The sequence below is a fragment of the Pleurodeles waltl genome, chromosome 5, assembly GCF_031143425.1.
Source record: "Pleurodeles waltl isolate 20211129_DDA chromosome 5, aPleWal1.hap1.20221129, whole genome shotgun sequence".
In the NCBI taxonomy this organism is placed as follows: Eukaryota; Metazoa; Chordata; class Amphibia; order Caudata; family Salamandridae; genus Pleurodeles; species Pleurodeles waltl.
The window spans coordinates 839,923,398-839,940,094 of NC_090444.1; the positions used below are offsets into that span (position 1 = coordinate 839,923,398).

The 16,697-nt window shown below is 46.8% G+C and overlaps 1 protein-coding gene across 9 annotated transcripts in view; it reads left to right on the forward strand.

The window, feature by feature from the left end:
- Positions 1 to 5,550: 5,550 nt before the first annotated feature.
- Positions 5,551 to 16,697, forward strand: part of EDARADD (EDAR associated via death domain) — a 1,293,069-nt gene continuing 1,281,922 nt past the window's right edge. For 3 of the 9 annotated variants that reach the window (XM_069234900.1, XM_069234903.1, XM_069234904.1), the window contains exon 1: positions 5,551 to 5,734. In XM_069234900.1, coding sequence (XP_069091001.1) covers positions 5,707 to 5,734 — 28 coding nt within the window. In that variant the 5' untranslated portion in view covers positions 5,551 to 5,706. The remainder of the gene's footprint in view (positions 5,735 to 16,697) is intronic. The other 6 variants (XM_069234897.1, XM_069234896.1, XM_069234902.1 and 3 more) reach the window with 6 other exon arrangements.

A 16,697-nucleotide genomic window follows, 5' to 3' on the forward strand; every position in this document is an offset into this window, starting at 1 on the left:
CAGTGTTAGGAGGAACTTTCTGTACTCCTGAGGAATCACTAATCTCCTGGCAGCTTCAGGTTTAGGATCCCTATGCTCAGTGTACAAGAGGTTGTCCTCCCAGTAAACTCTGTGAGAGTCACTGACATCCCCATTAGCCTGTTTGACAGCTTGCTGTCTGAGACCCTCTAATGTGGGACAGGTTTGCTGTGCCACACTCAGCTCCTCTCTGGCAGGCCCCCCTTCACCCAAAAGCTCAGCAGTGTCTGCTTCCAGCTCCTCTGGTGTAGGTTCTGCACAGGGAGGGAATTCTTCTTCCTCAGAAGTTGAATCCACTGTAGAGGGAGGGATAGTAGGAAGTGGTTTGCTTCTACTAGCCCTAGCTTTAGGGAGCCCTTGGTCCATTGTTCCAGGATCCAAGCTTCCCTGTCCTTTTTGCTTTTTGGCCTGAGCCCTTGTCAAAGCAAAAATATGCCCTGGGATGCCCAGCATTGCTGCATGGGCCTCCAACTCCACATCTGACCAAGCTGATGTCTCCAAATCATTTCCTAGTAGACAGTCTACAGGTAAATCTGTGGCTACCACAACTTTCTTAGGACCAGTAACCCCCCCCCCCCAGTTGAGATTAACAACAGCCATGGGGTGGCTAAGTGTGTTGTTATGAGCATCGGTTACTTGGTACTGGTGACCAAGTAGGTGTTGTTCAGGGTGGACCAGTTTCTCTATGACCATAGTCACACTGGCTCCAGTGTCCCTGTAGGCCTGAACCTCAACACCATTTATTAGGGGTAGCTGCTTGTACTTATCCATATTAAGGGGACAAGCAACTACGGTGGCTAAATCAATAGCCCCCTCAGAGACTAACACAGCCTCTGTGGTCTCCCTAACAAGACCAACCCCAACTAAGTTACCAATAGTGAGCCCAGCTACTCCCTTGGATTGGCTATTAGTAGGTTTGCTCCCACCACCACTGCTATTAGTAGGGACACTAGGGGTAGCAGTAGGGGTTGTAGTGGTAGGAGCATTGGTGCTTTTCTTTGGACAACTGGGATCTGTTGTCCAATGGCCTTTTATTTTACATAAATAGCACCATGGTTTCTTTTCCTTGTTCTGATTAAAAGAGGATTTGGGCCCACCACCCCCACCAGAGTGTTTTTGTGGGCCTGATGAAGACTCATTTTTAGATTTGTCCCCACCCTTGTCAGAAGACTTACCATCCTTCTTTTTGTTGCCATCTTTGTCACCCCCTGTATGAACTTTTCTGTTCACCCTTGTTCTGACCCATTTGTCTGCCTTCTTTCCCAATTCTTGAGGAGAGGTCAGATCAGAGTCCACCAAGTACTGGTGCAACAAATCAGACACACAATTATTAAGAATATGCTCTCTCAGGATCAAGTTATACAGGCTGTCATAATCAGTCACTTTACTGCCATGTAACCACCCCTCCAAGGCCTTCACTGAATGGTCAATGAAATCAACCCAGTCTTGTGAAGACTCCTTTTTGGTCTCTCTGAACTTTATCCTGTACTGTTCAGTGGTTAAGCCATAACCATCCAGGAGTGCATTCTTAAGAACTTGGAAATTATTAGCATCATTTTCGTTTACAGTAAGGAGCCTATCCCTACCTTTTCCACTAAATGATAGCCATAGGATAGCAGCCCACTGCCTTTGAGGGACATCCTGTACAACACAGGCCCTCTCAAGTGCAGCAAACCACTTGTTAATGTCATCCCCCTCCTTATAAGGGGGAACTATCTTGTGCAGATTCCTGGAATCATGCTCTTTTGCAGGATGACTATGGGGAATACTGCTGCTGCCACCATGGGTTTCTAAACCCAACTTCTGTCTTTCCTTCTCTAGTTCAAAAGACTGTCTATCCAAATCCAGCTGTTGCTTTTTAAGCTTCAGTCTGGTTTGTTCCACCCTCAACTTATTGAGTTCCCTCTCTAACATTCTGTCATCAGGGTTGGTGGGAGGGACATTCCTAGATACTGAGGTATGATGGGAATGAACAGAAGGAGACCTGTCCCTTACAGAAGCCACCCTAACAGCTTGGCTAACAGAAACATTACTACCAGTATGATGAGAATAAATGCTTTTGCTATGATGTGAGACAACACTATTTGTATGGTGTGGCTCATCATCATTACCAACTATGCTAGACTGTCTAGTAATGGGCAGGCTAGGAAGTTTCTTTCCTGAATCTTTTCCTGGGGGAGTCCCTGAATCAGATTGGGAACTATTAGGTACTTTTTCAACAGATGGGGCACCTATAGCCTTATCTTGTTCTCTAAGCATGTTAAGTAACAGTTCCAAGGAAGGATTCTTCCCTACACTCAAACCTCTCTCTATGCAGAGACTCCTTGCTCCTTTCCAGCTAAGGTGATCATATGCAAGTTTGGACAGATCAACATTTTGGCCTGTGCCAGACATTTTTAGAGAGAGTTAAAGTGATAGAAAAAGAGAAAAAGTTTTCTGAACTTTTTAGAAAGACAGAAAAAAACTTTTTAAACTTTTAAGAACTTTTTGAAAGTTTAGAAGTACTTTTCAGCACTTAGAAAAGAGTGAAAAGAGGAAATGCAAAACTTTTTGGCTATGTGTATATACACTGACCTTGTTTTGTATATTTTTCTCTTATGAAAAGTACAATGACAAGAGTGGTAAGTAGTCTCAAAGCACTTATCCCAACGCTGCACAACCAATGTAGGAGGCTGGACTGGCTTGTAGTGAGTACCAAGGGGTACTTGCACCTTGCACCAGGCCCAGTTATCCCTTATTAGTGTATAGGATGTCTAGCAGCTTAGGCTGATAGATAATGGTAGCTTAGCAGAGCAGCTTAGGCTGAACTAGGAGACGTGTGAAGCTACTACAGTACCACAAGTGTCACTTGCACAATATTATAAGAAAACACAATACACAATTATACTAAAAATAAAGGTACTTTATTTTTATGACACTATGTCAAAGTATCTCAGAGTGTACCCTCAGTGAGAGGATAGGAAATATGCACAAGATATATATACACAATAGCAAAAATATGCAGTATAGTCTTAGAAAACAGTGCAAACAATGTATAGTTACAATAGGATGCAATGGGGACACATAGGGATAGGGGCAACACAAACCATATACTCCAAAAGTGGAATGCGAACCACGAATGGACCCCAAACCTATGTGACCTTGTAGAGGGTCGCTGGGACTATTAGAAAATAGTGAGAGTTAGAAAAATAACCCTCCCCAAGACCCTGAAAAGTGAGTGCAAAGTGCACTGAAGTTCCCCTAAGGACAAAGAAGTCGTGTTAGAGGAATAATGCAGGAAAGACACAAACCAACAATGCAACAACTGTGGATTTCCAATCTAGGGTACCTGTGGAACAAGGGGACCAAGTCCAAAAGTCACAAGCAAGTCGGAGATGGGCAGATGCCCAGGAAATGCCAGCTGCGGGTGCAAAGAAGCTTCTACTGGACAGGAGAAGCTGCGGTTTCTGCAGGAACGAAAAGGGCTAGAGACTTCCCCTTTGGTGGACGGATCCCTCTCGCCGTGGAGAGTCGTGCAGAAGTGTTTTCCCGCCAAAAGAACGCCAACAAGCCTTGCTAGCTGCATATCCTGCGGTTAGCGTTTTTGGATGCTGCTGTGGCCCAGGAGGGACCAGGAGGTCGCAAATTGGACCAGGAGAGAGAGGGGACATCGAGCAAGACAAGGAGCCCTCTCAGCAGCAGGTAGCTCCCGGAGAAGTGCCAGAAACAGGCACTACGAGGATGCGTGAAACGGTGCTCACCCGAAGTCGCACAAAGAAGTCCCACGTCACCGGAGAACAACTTAGGAGGTCGTGCAATGCAGGTTAGAGTGCCGTGGACCCAGGCTGGACTGTGCACAAAGTATTACCGCCGGAAGTGCACGGAGGCCGGAGTAGCTGCAAAAGTCGCGGTTCCCAGCAATGCAGTCTAGCGAGGTGAGGCAAGGACTTACCTCCACCAAACTTGGACTGAAGAGTCACTGGACTGTGGGGGCCACTTGGACACAGTTGCTGGATTCGAGGGACCTCGCTCGTCGTGCTGAGAGGGGACCCAAGGGACCGGTAATGCAGCTTTTTGGTGCCTGCGGTTGCAGGGGGAAGATTCCGTCGACCCACGGGAGATTTCTTCGGAGCTTCTGGTGCAGAGAGGAGGCAGACTACCCCCACAGCATGCACAAACAGGAAAACAGTCGAGAAGGCGGCAGGATCAGCGTTACAGAGTTGCAGTAGTCGTCTTAGCTACTTTGTTGCAGTTTTGCAGGCTTCCAGCACGGTCAGCAATCGTTTCCTTATCAGAAGGTGAAGAGAGAGATGCAGAGGAACTCGGCTGAGCTCTTGCATTCGTTATCTAAAATTTCCCCAGAGACCCTAAATAGCCAGAAAAGAGGGTTTGGCTACCTAGGAGAGAGGATAGGCTAGCAACACCTGAAGGAGCCTATCACAAGGAGTCTCTGACGTCACCTGGTGGCACTGGCCACTTAGAGCAGTCCAGTGTGCCAGCAGCACCTCTGTTTCCAAGATGGCAGAGGTCTGGGGCACACTGGAGGAGCTCTGGACACCTCCCAGGGGAGGTGCAGGTCAGGGGAGTGGTCACTCGCCTTTCCTTTGTCCAGTTTCGCGCCAGAGCAGGGCTAAGGGGTCACACACCTGCACCTGCTCTTTTCTTCTTCTTACTTTACGAGGGGGAGGTGCCCGTTTTTATTGGGGGTCCACACTTATCTGATGTAAAATACTAGGCCTTGCCGGGTAATTTATTATGGGTTGGATGACATGAAATATGAGGTTTCATCATGACACTGTTTTTTCCTTTGTAGTGAAAACATGTGAATGACCAACCAAAATGTCAAGAATGTTTGCCTGAAGCTTAAAAAACTGTATATAAGGAAACCTGACTTTGCATTGAAACACAGTCTCCTGAGAACATACAAACCGTGCTGTTGTACTTCTAGGACGCTTGTTACTTGGCTGCAGCCAATAAATTCGATCTTTGACTTCACCTAGAAGACTCTGAGTTTCTGTGGTCTGAATCAGGAAAGTACCCGAGGTCTTTGGGTGTACCCTGGCACCGCTGGGTTACCGGATCAGTACCGGTTCTGAAAAACCCAGTACCTCACTTGGTACTCACTACAAGCCAGTCCAGCCTCCTACAACCGGCAAAAGTGCAATTATCCATGTAACAGGCTCAATATAATACAAAGCGCTCAACTACTGCCCAGTGATATCACGCTGTGTAGGAAATAAAAATAAAAAGTAGTCTAGAAACCATACAGAAAACACAGAGCCTTGTATGTTTTCAGTAGTTTACTGATGTTCTCGATGAGGGCTAAACACCGGAAAAAGCATGACGTATTCATGCCTTTGAATAATGAAATCAAGGGAATATTAAAAGGGAAGCCCACAAACCAACCAAACTGATGGGCGTGGTTAAAAGCCAACAGGGAGATTACAACAGGGGCCAGAGAGCTCGCGTGCTCGACCCTAAAAACAATAGTTACAAAAATCAGTGGCAGATGACATCTATTTCCACTAGGTGGTGAGCACGTACTATGTAACGTTTTGAGAAATTATTTTCCCAAACCGAAAAAGTGTCGGACTACTGCGTTCAGCTAGGAAGTTACAGAAAAATACAAATTAGGAGGTAAAGAAGGCCGTCTGCTGATTGCATTGCCAGCTCGTACACTGAACAAAAGACCAGGACTTGTCACACCACATGGCTGCGGAGAAGCCCCTTTATGGAGGTAAGGGTAAAATATTTGCTTTTATTGCCTTGCTTTTAGATAACTTGTATGAGTTGTTAGGTTTCATATGCGTTCATTTGTTTTCGTAATTTCGAGAGCACTTTCCACCAGAATGTGTTCCTGATAAGGAGGTGCTAGATGTAACTGTAACCCAGATGCATAACATAACCTCAAGATTGACGTAAAGCGGTGGCGTAATATTAATGGGTACCAGGGGTGAGATTAAAAATTGAAACGGCCATTTGTACTTGGTGGATTTGTGACTACGCCCACATTCTCCACGTATCCATAGTAAACAACTTGGGAGTCACTCCCCACCCGCTTCTATATTCTTCTATATGTATAGTCTACTCTCAAATTCGATGAAGTTAACCTAACCATGTGGTTATGTGTATCGCGATTCAAATATTGACCGACAAAAATACTGCATTCATTAAATCGACTTTCACTTAATTATCCCGGTAAGTACATATGGTTTCACTACTCTTCACTCCGCGTCTACTTACTTCGATACAGCAGTGGTCGGCAATGATGAGATGATATTTTTGTAGATCGATATTTCTAGGGGGCGTAGTGACCCCTCGCCCAAAAGCTCTAAAAACAGGCTTGGCCTAAACTAAATAGGATGGAGGATGAACCGAGAACAAATACGCATTTGATAACCAAACCTACTGATTCACCAAATCACAGTTCTTATGTATGTGGAGCAACTCTTTCTGCAGTAAGGTTTCTATCCGAAAAACACGAGGGCACTCGGTCTGAAATTTTTGACGTTTTATTCGTTAGTACATTCTTTATGTTTAAATGTTAGTGTTGCCAAGAAGACAGTGAAGTGGCAGTAAAGTATTATTTCCCTGTCACCAGATATTCTGTTGAGTTCCAAAATATTGACTACACATTATCTTAAATGATGATTTAATGAAATAACACAAAAGGAAGGAGGTGATAAGCCAATGTATGCTTTTATTCAGAACGAACTGGGTGAATTTTGAAAATGTCTTAATTGAGGTACGTAGACTGGCGAATATTTCTTGGTAACATTTTGACAGAGTGCAATGTAAGCGAGTGGTGTAGACATTGTTGTCCTCTTTGTTTAGCGACTTTGTGCCCCGACCGATTTGTTTCCCTGTAGGTTGGTGAAACGTTGTCCATAGTGCTTCGGACTATTCCAACCGCCCACCTATCGTTCTTTGCAAATTGGTCAGTGGTAGCACAATCTTTTTTTCATGGCGCACACTATCGTTGTTGGTAACTGCTGCAAAACCGCACACCATTTCACAACACCTCCTTTGCCCGATGTCCTTCGACTCATCTTACTCACTGCCTCGAGGTCTGCTCTGGCAGTTGAATTTACGCTCTGAATGGGGCTTGTTGTGGGGCAACTCTCGACTTCCAATTTTAGAGATTATTTTTGACAAAAACACCGCCAAACGCGTAAAATGCATGCGCCTGCTTGTGTCTCTTCCCTGGGACAGGACAGCGCCCCCTTAGGCAAATCCTTGGTGTCTGTATTAGGCTCGCCTTCCCCCTAACTCTTTCAGAAGTGTCCACCACCTCGGTTAAGGGGCCATCCCGTGAATGATGTCACAGTAGTCTCAGAATCATTAAACAATTGAACATTCTGGAATGCCATTTGTTGCTCATTATTAGAGATGCATTTCCGAGTCAAAGAGAACATTATTTTTTCTTCACACTGTCTGGGCCCTTTCAAATGTGAATCCGAAGACAAGTCTTCGCAAAACACAGCAAGTAATTTGAGGCACATTTTTTTATGAGATCCGAAATGCTTTGGAATTGGGGGTATTATTTTTCATCACAAAAGAAACTGGTGCAATCAAAATTGAACGTTTTCTGATTGCTTCTAAATACATTTTCCCAGACCTTGATGCTTACAACAGTTGAATGAGCAGCAACCCGACACCTTTTCAAAAAATATTTAAACTGATCTCGTCGCTTCTCACGCAGAAATGCTCGTAAATGCGTTTAAAGGTGAATGCCAAACTAATTCTACTTTCTGCTTTTTTCTGTGGTATTCAAAGAACTATTTTCAGTCTGTCACTGAACATGTGGGAACATGAACAGATTGAGCATCGCTGCATATGTTGAGACATGCTGGGTGCCACTGCTTCTACCTAGGTTCAGCTTTTGGCAGGAGTTAAAGCGGAGAGTGTTTGTGAAAACTGTCATTGTTTGTACTAAAGCTTTTTAAAATCCTTCTGGTATCCTCTGTGCCGAGATACAGAATTAGACAACAAACGTGCCCGCTAGAAACGTTTTTAATATCATTACTCCTTAACGCATTCACCTGCTTCGCCTTCTGATGTAGACAGATCAAAATTGTTTTCTTTTTTCATTAGGGATCGCCCGGGGAATATCGAATTAAGGAATCTGTCACCGCTAGCTGGAATGAATTGTCTCAGTGACTGACAAGGACACCTTGTTGTGCAATGCTTATCGCAAGTGTAATCAATACATATATAGTTTGGGTTAATTTAGAGCAGTCTTCAAACATTTGAATGCTGCGGCCCCCCCAGTAGGGAAAAAAATCTTCCAGGTCCCTTTCCAAATTTTTCAAAATTATTCCATTAATTAGGCAATGTTTAAATTTGTCTAAACTTATTTAAATTTTGCAGTAGAGTCTTCTTACTGTTTTAAAAATGCAATCACAATGGGACAATGGCAAACATACTATTCCGCTCAGGTAGGCCTTACTAACATGAAAAAAAGTAGCCATATTGTGATTATTGGGGGTAGGGGTTTTGAAGATTATCTGGAGCCCCTTCCCTTTTGACACATACTCCCAGCTTGGGTACAAATGACAAAACATGTTAGTGTTTACACACAGTTGCAGCTCGCGGGGTGCGGAAGGGCGGGGCGGCGCGGCGCATGGAGAGGGGGGGCAGGAGGGTCAATAAACATTAATTTAAATAAAAATAAGAAAAAACACTTACCTTAACTCGCCGCACGCCACTCCGCTCCTCAGTCACAGGCTGCAGGCACAGGCTCCCAGCCTACCCTGTGGGCAATTCTGACACTGTTCAGCAGCATCAGGATTGGCTGGGAACACATAGCCAGGGTGCTCCCAGGCAGACTGGGAGCCTGTGCAGGCTCTCTCCAGCCCGGCAACTGTGTTGCTGGGCTGGAGCGAGCCCACTGCGCATGTGTGTTTGGCCGGCCCGAGACGGCCAGCCTAACACACATGCGCTCTGGCACTCCTCCTCACTGCTCGTCACCCCTGTAGCACAGTATCCCCCCTCACTGCTCGTCACCCCTGTAGCCCCGCCCCTTTGGAAGAAAACAATAATAAACAACGTTTATTATTATTTTCTTTTGAAGGTTTTGCAGCTGCTGCGGCTGGTGGTGGTACGACGCTCCTCTGCCTTAACGGAGGAGCTGCCCCTATTTATACACCCATTACAGAGCGGTTTACTGCTGCTCATTGTTTTCAGGTTAAAACAAGCCCTGTTATTGGCATAGTGCTTTTTTTGGCCGCAGCCTTGAGCCTTCCACCCAACACCATCCCCTGCACCCCCATCATTTGAGGCCCCTCTAGAGGCCAGCCGCCCCCAGTTTGAAGACCCCTCATTTAGAGTAACAGTATGGAGACCAGTTGTCCCAGATGTTCCCAGACAGTCCCTGTTTGCAGTGGACTGTCCTGGTATCCTGCCATATTTTTTCATTTTAAATACATGTCCTGGTTTTGGGACAAAGGTCATTTAATTGTAAATGTAAAGGGAATTAAATGGTAAGCTCTTCTTACACAGGTGCCTCAGAAGAGTAAAAAAAATAAGCAATTTAGTCTGTTTATGTCAGCCTATGCAGGAGGAGTTCGGCTACATGCCCCAGCAGAGGAGAGCCAGGGTGGGGAGAAGGGCAGGGGGCTTAGGGTGTAGGTCCTGCCATCTTGCCATAGATAATGTTTTGTAAATGCGTACCTGCATATAAACATCTGGCCAGATTTAGAAGTAAGACTAAAGGCTTTAGTCCTAATTTTATTTCAGTCCTGTTCCGGTTTTTGGTTCTTAAAATCTAGTCACCCTGAGTAACAGTTGACGCCCATTTCTAGAAAGCAAGAGCATAAGTCAAAGCTCTTAATAATGTAAAGGGTTTAAATCTTTCCAACATTCAAGTCATAAAGGTCCTTTGCAAGATGGATCATCACCTTGCCAGCCACTCAGTCAGTCAGGTGTGGTGGGGTGTCTGTTGGATTTCATCCAGAAATTTTTACACATGCAGACAAAATGCACACACACTCTCCCACCCTCTCTGTTTGGAAGGGTTTAAAAAAATATTGGTTACTTACAAAAATAATGTTTCTCTCACTTCATACCCCTACTAATCTGCATTCCTCACCCTTTCTGCTGCCTCTTATGCCCCTCGGGAGGGCCCTGCTTGTTGTATAATGTATTTTAACATTATGGGGGTCATTCTAAGTTTGGCGGGCGGCGGTCGCCGCCCGCCAAACTTACGCCGCCAATTGACGCTCCGCGGTCAAAAGACCGCGGGGGACTTTCCCGCTGGGCGCCCCCCAAGGGAGCGCCCGCCGGCCCAGCGGGAAAGGCCCTGCAACACAGAAGCCGGCTCCGAATGGAGCCGGCGGTGTTGCAGGGGTGCGACGGGTGCAGTTGCACCCATCACGATTTTCACTGTCTGCTATGCAGACAGTGAAAATCATGCTGGGGCCCTGTTAGGGGGCCCCTGCACTGCCCATGCCAGTGGCATGGGCAGTGCAGGGGCCCCCAGGGGCCCCATGACACCCGTTCCCGCCATCCTGTTCCTGGAGGTAAAAACCGCCAGAAACAGGCTGGTGGGAAGGGGGTCGGAATCCCCATGGCGGCGCTGCTTGCAGCGCCGCCATGGAGGTTCAGCCCAGCCAGGGGAAATCCGGCGGGAAACCGCCGGATCCCCTTTTCTGACCGCGGCTTTACCGCCACGGTCAGAATGGGCAATGAAGCACCGCCAGCCTGTTGGCGGTGCTTCCGTTGCCCGCGGCCCTGGCGGTCTTGGACCGCCAGGGTTTGAATGAGGGCCTATATGCCTGTGTGACTGTTGGAAAATCTGAAGCTCACAGCCCACTCAATATTATTGTCTACGCTACACCTCTGCACTCAGTTTCCTCAGGTTTACATCTGACCCTCAAAGGTTTCGAAGACTTACGTTCAATTCAAGGACCTGCTTTAATGACTCACTGTGATCCGAAGAATACCCTTTGTGACTCACAGTTCTATTATCTAGGAGTACTTTTAATTCTGTGAAGTTTTAGCATTGCCCAGGAACTTTATCAAGTCTACAGGATAGCACCTTGCAATTTCTATAGACCCCATCCTATTTTAACTTGTTTACATCAAACATCACAACACCCTTTTTCGGACTTTTGCATGTAGTTGAACACCAAGTCTTCAAGATTGTGTGTACTTTCAGCCTTCCACCTGCTCCCATTTGGTCTCAGACTACTGCTACAAAGAGGAAGAGTCCTTGTGTATTTCACTCACTAAGTCAAAAGATGGTACTGCAGGCCTCAGTCGCTGTACGTTAGTCCAGTGAACAACCGTGCTGTTCACGCCACTTTGCCAAACCTTTCTTTTGCATTTACAACGTGATGTCACAAGGGGCTGAGGTCAGGCACACATTGAGCACCTTTTTAAACTGACATACATATCAGTTAATAACCTTTTCAACACATTTCAAGTCTGCAAAGACCATTTGGACCATGCTACCCTTTAAACGTACGACCTTATCAACAAGGGCAGTATTATTAAGTAATATTAAACACTTCTCTGCTAGTGCATGCCAAGTTCTGTAAAACCATCTCCGTTAATCTGTTGCCTGTACTGACATTTACAAAAGTCATATTTGTCAGAGACCCCATTTCTGTCAACATGCTTCTAATGAACGCCTTAATTCATCATTGACTTGTTGCGAAACCAAATAACCGAATGGCTTAGTCTTCTCAAGATGTTCTGTACACTATCAACTCATTATCAAAAGCCATCTGTTTCTTTCTTTCATTGCTTCTTACTGTGCTGCATCCAGAATTAAGATACCTACTGTAGTTGGGGGTGTGTTTCATATAATCCTAATATACATGTATCAGAACCCTTCAGAGGGCCATGGAGTAAGCAGGCATTACTGGGCCTATCATGGTGGTTGAGGCCTTTCACTCCTGATGTCCCAGGGTCTGGCCTACTCTGGGCTATGAGCAACTGAGCGAAGTACCCTCTTCAGCATCTGACTCTCAGTAGTACCGCGAGTCAAGCAGTTCAAGGCTTCTCATGGAGGATGTAAGTGTAGGGTGATACAGGCGCACAACTCAAAATACAACCTAAAACCCCCAAAAATGATTGTCCAGTCCAATACTTGCTTTTATGAAAAAAGGACAATGTATCTACTAACAAAAACTACAGTATAGCACACCACTAACAATATGCACAGTCTTGACGAGGCCACAGTCTTCATGGGCCAACATTTGAGTCCCACTTCCCCTCCTAAGGATAGTAGTTATTCCCCATTTACGTGTGGCGACATTCAAGCTAGGCCCCCCCTAGTGAGTTCAAGTGTTAGAAGTTCTATGATGGCTTCGCAAAAGTAAAAGTGCCCCAGATCCGTAGCACATCAGTCAGAGCATGTTCCATCAGGACCTGATGGCCTGGTAACCACTCTTATCTGCTCTGTGGAGTGGTTGTCTGGAGCCCTCTGGTGCACGTCTGCGGCCTGGCAGTAAGCATAAGATGGGATGCTGGTATCAAGACAGCAGATGTCCACGACACTCATCTGTTCATGTGGTAAGCCTCTCTCTGAGCCCGGTAGAGGGTCTTGGATGTCCGTGGTCACGACCTGTTTGTTCTTAACAGTTGCACACTGGTTCTGGGTGATGGCTCTTCCACTTCAACATAGCCACCTCCTGACATACAGGGTTGCATCACTGTACATGGGGCAATGGCAACTTCCAGGCACAGAGCAATCAAGGGTTACAGCCCTCCTCTCGATACAATGCTGCACCAGGGTGACAGTCTTCACTTTTCACTGCACCCCTTCAGTCCATAACAGCACAAATGTCTCCAAATCTGATAGCCCCAAACACAGGCCATTGGAGTGACTTGACAATCACATCTGGATGTCAGCCTCTGTGGTATGCACATCAAAAGATTACAAAGAGACCAGCCCTACTCTTTCTGATTCACTTATTAGACCCATCTCCTTCCTTAGATGTGTCCAGGCGCCTTTGACCAGTGACCTTTTAAAGAGTACTGAAGAGCCTGGCTCTTCCTTCAGCTCTCACGAATGCAGAAATCCACAAATATTTGGGAGGCTTCTCCATATGTTCATCTAGCAGACCCGGGGTTCTCATTATGTGATCCACAGGCTCTCATGCGCTGTACCACTTCTAGACACTCATGCATCCATAGGGCTGCACACAAACATATGTGAAGCCCTTTATGTACTGTACCACTTTCAGGCACACGTACTGTGAGAAAGTAGCCTCTTTCTAGCCTTGTTACCCCCACTTTTGGCCTGTTTGTGAGTGTATGTCAGGGTGTTTTCACTGTCTCACTGGGATCCTCCTAGCCAGGGCCCAGTGCTCATAGTGAAAACCCTATGTTTTCAGTATGTTTGTTATGTGTCACTGGGACCCTGCTAGCCAGGACCCCAGTGCTCATAAGTTTGTGACCTATATGTATGTGTTCCCTGTGTAGTGCCTAACTGTCTCACTGAGGCTCTGCTAACCAGAACCTCAGTGGTTATGCTCTCTCTGGACAAATTGTCACTAACAGGCTAGTGACCAATTTCACCAATTTACATTGGCATACTGGAACACGCTTATAATTCCCTAGTATATGGTACTGAGGTACCCAGGGTATTGGGGTTCCAGGAGATCCCTATGGGCTGCAGCATTTCTTTTGCCACCCATAGGGAGCTCTGACAATTCTTACACAGGCCTGCCACTGCAGCCTGAGTGAAATAATGCACACATTATTTCACAGCCATTTTCACTGCACTTAAGTAACTTATAAGTCATCTAAATGTCTAACCTTTACCTAGTAAAGGCTGGGTGCTAAGTTACTTAGTGTGTGGGCACCCTGGCACTAGCCAAGGTGCCCCCACATGGTTCAGGGCAAATTCCCCGGACTTTGTGAGTGCGGGGACACCATTACACGAGTGCACTACAAATAGGTCACTACCTATGTGTGGCTTCACAATGGTAACTCCGAATATGGCCATGTAACATGTCTAAGATCATGGAATTGCCCCCTCTATGCCATCCTGGCATTGTTGGCACAATCCCATGATCCCACAGGTCTCTAGCACAGACCCATGTACTGCCAAACTGCCTTTTCAGGGGTTTCACTGCAGCTGCTGCTGCTGCCAACCCCTCAGACAGGTTTCTGCCCTCCTGGGGTCCAGCCAGGCTTGGCCCAGGAAGGCAGAACAAAGGACTTCCTCAGAGAGAGGGTGTTACACCCTCTCCCTTTGGAAAAAGGTGTTAAGGCAGGGGAGGAGTAGCCTCCCCCAGCCTCTGGAAATGCTTTCATGGGCACAGATGGTGCCCATTTCTGCATAAGCCAGTCTACACCGGTTCAGGGACCCCTCAGCCCTGCTCTGGCGTGAAACTGGACGAAGGAAAGGGGAGTGACCACTCCCCTGACCTGCACCTCTCCTGGGAGGTGCCCAGAGCTCCTCCAGTGTGCTCCAGACCTCTGCCATCTTGGAAACAGAGGTGCTGCTGGCACACTGGACTGCTCTGAGTGGCCAGGGCCAGCAGGTGACATCAGAGACTCCTTCTGATAGGCTCCTTCAGGTGTTGCTAGCCTATCCTCTCTCCTAGGTAGCCAAACCCTCTTTTCTGGCTATTTAGGGTCTCTGCTTTGGGGAATTCCTTAGATAACGAATGCAAGAGCTCATCAGAGTTCCTCTGCATCTCTCTTTTCACCTTCTGCCAAGGAATCGACTGCTGACCGCGCTGGAAGCCTGCGAAACTGCAACAAAGTAGCAAAGACGACTAATGCAACTCTGTAACGCTGATCCTGCGGCCTTCTCGACTGTTTTCCTGGTGGTGCATGCTGTGGGGGTAGTCTGCCTCCTCTCTGCACTAGAAGCTCCGAAGAAATCTCCCGTGGGTCGACTGAATCTTCCCCCTGCTACCGCAGGCACCAAAGAACTGCATCACCGGTCCCCTGGGTCTCCTCTCAGCACGACGAGCGAGGTCCCTTGAATCCAGCAACTGTGTCCAAGTGACTCCCACAGTCCAGTGACTCTTCAGTCCAAGTTTGGTGGAGGTAAGTCCTTGCCTCCCCACGCCAGACTGCATTGCTGGGAACCGCGTCTTTTGCAGCTACTCCGGCCTCTGTGCACTTCCGGCAGAAATCCTTTGTGCACAGCCAAGCCTGGTTCCAAGGCACTCTAACCTGCATTGCATGACTTTCTAAGTTGTCCTCCGGCGGCGTGGGACTCCTTTGTGCAACTTCGGGTGAGCACCGTTTCACTCCTCTTCGTAGTGCCTGTTCCAGCACTTCTGTGGGTGCTGCCTGCTTCCGAGAGGGCTCCTTGTCTTGCTCGATGCCCCCTGTGTCCCCAGACGCAATTGGTGACATCCTGGTCCCTCCTGGGCCACAGCAGCATCCAAAAACCGTAACCGCACTATTTGCAGCTAGCAAGGCTTGTTGGCGGTCTTTCTTCAGGAAAACACTTCTGCACAACTCTCCACGGCGTGGGGGATCCATCCTCCAAAGGGGAAGTCTCTAGCCCTTGTCGTTCCTGCAGAATCCTCAGCTTCTACTGTCCAGAAGCAGCTTCTTTGCACCCACAGCTGGCATTTCCTGGGCATCTGCCCATCTCCGACTTGCTTGTGACTTTTGGACTTGGTCCCCTTGTTCCACAGGTACCCTCGACTGGAAATCCATTGTTGTTGCATTGCTGGTTTGTGTCTTTTCTGCAGAATTCCCCTATCACGACTTCTTTGTCCTTTGGGGAACTTTAGTGCACTTTGCACTCACTTTTCAGGGTCTTGGGGTGGGCTATTTTTCTAACCCTCACTGTTTTCTTACAGTCCCAGCGACCCTCTACAAGGTCACATAGGTTTGGGGTCCATTCGTGGTTCGCATTCCACTTTTGGAGTATATGGTTTGTGTTGCCCCTATCCCTATGTGTCCTATTGTAACTATACATTGTTTGCACTGTTTTCTAAGACTATACTGCATATTTTTGGTATTGTGTACATATATCTTGTGTATATTTGCTATCCTCATACTGAGGGTACTCACTGAGATACTTTGGCATATTGTCATAAAAATAAAGTACCTTTATTTTTAGTATATCTGTGTATTGTGTTTTCTTATGATATTGTGCAAGTGACACTAGTGGTACTGTAGGAGCTTCACTCGTCTCCTAGTTCAGCCTAAGCTGCTCTGCTAAGCTACCATTATCTATCAGCCTAAGCTGCTAGACACCCTATACACTAATAAGGGATACCTGGGCCTGGTGCAAGGTGTAAGTACCCCTTGGTACTCACTACAAGCCAGTCCAGCCTCCTACACGTACATACCAGGGCGATGCCTATAAACATGCACATACTGCCACCATGTACTACAGTACTCAGGTACACACCAGAGCAATGCACATAAACATGCATGCTCTGTCTCCATGTATTGTAGCACACATAAGCTCACACACATATCAGCATTGTGCAATTAAACATGCACTCTGTGTCTCCATGTGCTTTGGCACACATAGGCTCATGTACATACTACAGCAGTGCACTCAAAATATACATGCGCTGTCTCATTATACTTTAGCACGCACTTGCTCACATACATATCACTGTGGCACTCTCAAATACACATGTACTGCCTCCATACTGAGGCACACAGAAGCTCATAAACCTACCAGCAAGGTGCACTCAAACATGTATGCCCTGTCTCCCCATATCTATAATGATGACCGCCAAGGTTGAGCTGAGAACACAGCT